The 4,347-nt window shown below is 42.4% G+C and overlaps 1 protein-coding gene across 1 annotated transcript; it reads left to right on the top strand.

The window, feature by feature from the left end:
- Positions 1-2,911: 2,911 nt before the first annotated feature.
- LOC114701872 (beta-defensin 14-like) lies at positions 2,912-4,066 on the top strand. The gene is made up of 2 exons (XM_028882064.2): positions 2,912-3,016; positions 3,847-4,066. Exons 1-2 carry the CDS (start codon positions 2,959-2,961, stop codon positions 3,990-3,992), a joined length of 204 nt encoding a protein of 67 aa, XP_028737897.1. The 5' UTR covers positions 2,912-2,958; the 3' UTR covers positions 3,993-4,066.
- Positions 4,067-4,347: the final 281 nt, after the last annotated feature.

The following is a 4,347-nucleotide window of genomic DNA, read 5'->3' as shown; positions in this document are numbered from 1 at the left end:
AAAATCATGGCTGCCAAACAAGATCTGAGGAAGGACAACAGCAAGACACAGACTAGTGGAAGGCAGAAATCTCATGGGGCTCCAACCCTAGACCAAGAACTACAGGCAACTAAGGAATGCTGGGAGCACAAGAAAATAGCTTTCCTTGGGAAAAAAAAAAAAAAAAAAAGACCCCGATTGGTTAGCCAATATAGAGTGGTAAGCCCTGAAAACACCAACTCTTCAAGTGAGCACATTTGCTCTTACAGAAAGAGGATCCGAAGTGGTAGTGGAGGGTAACTCTAGTATTCTACCAAGATGGAGCCTCATTGACTCTCTGTGGGATGACTGCGTCACATGAATGGGCCTAGATCACGTCCTTAACAAGAGCGAGGGGGCACACACTGCTTGTGTAGGGCTGTTCTCTCAAACAGAAGTTCCTAGGCTATCAGACCATGTCTTTGCAATGAGAACCAGAGGGCAGAACGTTGAAGACCCAGTGAATGCTTCTAGGTTGAGTAGAACACCCCACAGTGCTCAAGCTCCAGCAGTCATTAGATAGCATTATTTGCAGGTAGATTATGTAAACACAAGGATTTTTGTAAAGATTCATTAGCTAAGTTGTACGGAATTTTCCAGGCCCTCTCCTCTGTCTTCATGTAAGGAATTATTGGGAGGATGATAATTTCAGATAACTTGAATCTTAGTTTCGGTATCCCCACACCATGCTTCCTTAACTAAATCAAATGCGAACTTGAACCAAATCACAGTCACCATTCATTGTTTTCCCAGCTGCTTCCATGCTTCCCACCTCTGTGATCTTGCTTCTGGGGACAAATCTTGTCTGTGTGACTGCCTGAACTACTGAATCTGTCATAACTTGAGTCCTATGGCTCAGGATGAGCAAGGGATCCTTTGTGCTATTTTTCATCCTTGCTTTGGATACTCTACCTTCACTTCTCTCTGTCTCTCTCCTCCTGATATAGTGTATGGAGTATGGTGGATAGAGAACAGTACCAGTGTTTAAAATTCAGTGGTTTTTTTTTTTTAAGCCATAGGGCCCTCAGTGTGCATTCCTACATGCAAGGTATAAAAACTCTGAAAAGCCTTTGGTCTGAAGATGGCATGGGACATTACTGCATATCCAGTGGCTTGGTGGTGTCACACAACTCAGTTACACAGTGTGAAGTAAAGCCTATGTTTTCCCTAGTTTTCTTCTGCTATTGTGAGGTAGCTTTCTGAATTTGCCTTAAAAGAGGGAGGGGGGAGGCAGAATCATCTAAAGTTGCAGTCACAGCTGAGATGCCATTGAGAGATACGTGACCACAAGACTACACAAACAGAGCAAACAAAATTTGCAAGGTGATTAATAAGGAAAAGTGACCCTTATTCCTAATGAACCTCTTCTGGGATAATGATGGTGCAATAGAAAGGCCTCTCAGCCTTCAAAGACACATGTCATAGGCAAAGCTTCACCTGTGGAGCCTGTTCTCCACGTGGAAAAATGAGTCATCTCTAGTGATAGGATGGCCCAGTGACACAAGGCTTGGGATCTGGTCATCCTCTGACACCCAGACCAGTCCTTGTATGTTTTGTAATATATTAAGATATAGTAAGACTGCCAAGCCAACACCCAGCCTGCTCTACACTCATCAACTTCCTCCATTTCAAAATATTTCCCATTGTCTCTACTCCCAGACATAAGAAGAAACTAGATTTTAAAAAGCCAGTGTCTATGGCTCCAAAGTATTCCTAAATCTACAGACCTGAACCCACTCTTCGACAGGAGCCACTATTTTTTCCATTTGTATAGTCCTCTGCATGAATAATTGCCATTCTCACTTGTCAGCACCCATGCTAGACTTGAAAGTCTGCTCAGAAGCCTCAGCCCAACTTGAGCTCCGTGAGAGAAGAAATGAGGCCTTTTCCTTCTCCTATTTTGTGGTTTTGCCCTGCTACCCCCACCATGGAGCACACGGACTAGTCTGTACCTATAAGAGTTTGTTTACTAATCCTTCTAGGTATCCCAGCATTTTGAATCCCTTCCATCCTACAACTAACACACCCAGAACCTTGGATCCTCTATAGTTGCACTGACACCTTGCAACAGCTGAGCTCTATGGGATGACTTGATCTTCTGACTGAATACACTGTTAATGAACATAACATGGTAAATTAGATTCCTAACATTTGAGTGTATTAGTCAAGATATCTGTTGATTCTTCGGCTACTGAATTTATACCTAGTGGAATTAACTGAACCTTAGCCTTCTTTAAAAGTTCATGGGTCAAGAATTTCTGGAAGTCTTCAGTGTTGTCTTTGTAAGCCTCTCTGGTATAGAGAGAAGATAAATTATGTATCACTATGACACTTTCGCTGATAAAATGAAACACCCTCACTCACGATTCTAGATAGTTTTCAGACAATGATGAAGTATGAGATAGGTTTCATTTAAACTAGAGTATACCCATAGCAAAGGTTTTTTAACATAACCCAATTTTCCTTTTATCTTCACTACCTAAATTCTAGTTCTGTCTCTCTAGTTCTGAATATGTCCAAAGCTTAACCTACTTGGTTCTCAGAAGACTCTCAGGCCTCTTTTAGGCTTTTAGGTAGCTACAGAAAGCAGATTACATTCAAAGGCAATCAAGCCCTAGGCTACATGTCCTGGGGCCACCCCTAAAAAGAAATATCTTGTCCATACCAGTTCTATCTGTACCCACAGCCAGAAATTGATCTGGAAATATGCCCAGGGCCTGGAGGACCTCAAAAGAGTCCCACCAAGCTTGACTACACCCATCAGGTTTGGCTGAGTGGGTGTGTTCTTTGTGGTGAGAGACACTGGAAAGGTACGTCAGGAAATATTTCATATTGTCATCACTATGACATTACAAGAATTACAATCATAGCTTACCTCGTTATATAGGTGGACAACCACATCTTTTGGCTCAGTCTCGGCTTGTTGGGAAGCAGTCAGCTATGAGGCTCCATTATCTGCTATTTGCATTCCTCATCTTGTTCTTGGTCCCTGTTCCAGGTAAGATGGGTTGGGAAACAAGGGGTGGAAAGGGTTGAGACCGTGTAATTTAATCAGCCCTTCTCTGTTCCTGGTGAGCCTGAGACCAGGTGGATTAGTTGAGTGGAAACCAAACATTGCCAATGTCTCCTCCTGACAACAATCATTAAAAGCATTAAGGCAGGCTTCCGAGTCTGCCCCATTCCACTCTTAAAAGACTAAATAGTGCTACAAATGCCAGCTCTCCACCCACCTCATCACAGGAACACTCTTTTTTTTTTTTTTTTTTTTTTTTTTTCGAGACAGGGTTTCTCTGTGTAGCTTTGCGCCTTTCCTGGAGCTCACTTGGTAGCCCAGGCTGGCCTCGAACTCACAGAGATCCACCTGGCTCTGCCTCCCGAGTGCTGGGATTAAAGGCGTGCGCCACCACGCCCGGCAGGAACACTCTTAATGAGACATGAGAAGTTGATGTGAAATTTTAATTCTGATGGAAATGAACAATTTAGCCTGATACCCAAACCCACAGATATCTATTCTAAATGGGCTTAGTGGCTGGAGGTAAAGAGACACACTAGGCTGCTTGAAAGGTACTAAGGACAATGGTGGCCCCCAACTCCTAGTTCTTAGAGCAGAGCTTAGAGACCAGGCTATTGTGTGCTCACAGCTCAGATGCAGCCCATAGAGACATTGTTTTCTGCTTAGACATCCTTTAACTTTACTTTTGATTTTATAAGAGAAGAGAAAAGAAACAGAAGTGAAAAGAAACTAATTCAGCAATGTCTAGTTTGCTGAATCCAATGTCTTTCTAACACTCTTTCTAAATTATTCTTTGATTTTTTTTTCCCTGTTAGGGGATGCATTCATCGAGAAAACCCTCCGAAAGTTATTCTGCAGAGTAAGAGGCGGCCGGTGTGCTATGATCAGCTGCCTTACAACAGAAGAACAAATAGGTAAATGTTCTCAGAAAGGTCGAAAATGCTGCAGAAAGAAGAAATAGAAGATCCAGATTCAGGCTGAGGATGTCATCATTGGGGGGAATCCTCTTGGGGTTGTATAAAAGTAAATCAAGTTAATATATATATATTTTCTTAAAAAAAAAACTAGTAGTTTAATCCTTTTTAACATTTTGGTCATTGCCATCTTAAACAAATACACAACTAAGGAAGTCATCAGACTCAGTTTGATTTGAATGAAGCAGCAACTCTGGAGTGGTCTACAAGATCCCCAAGCTTATTTTCCAAGGGCCCAGGACTTGAGTAAGTGTGTGTGATGTGTGTGTGAGTGTGAGTGTGTGTGTGTGTGTGTGTGTGAGTGTGTGTCTGTGTGTCTGTGTCTGTGTGTGTCTCTGTGTG

This window comes from Peromyscus leucopus, chromosome 17 (assembly GCF_004664715.2).
Source record: "Peromyscus leucopus breed LL Stock chromosome 17, UCI_PerLeu_2.1, whole genome shotgun sequence".
NCBI lineage: Eukaryota > Metazoa > Chordata > Mammalia > Rodentia > Cricetidae > Peromyscus > Peromyscus leucopus.
This window is presented reverse-complemented; position numbering and strand designations above follow the sequence as displayed.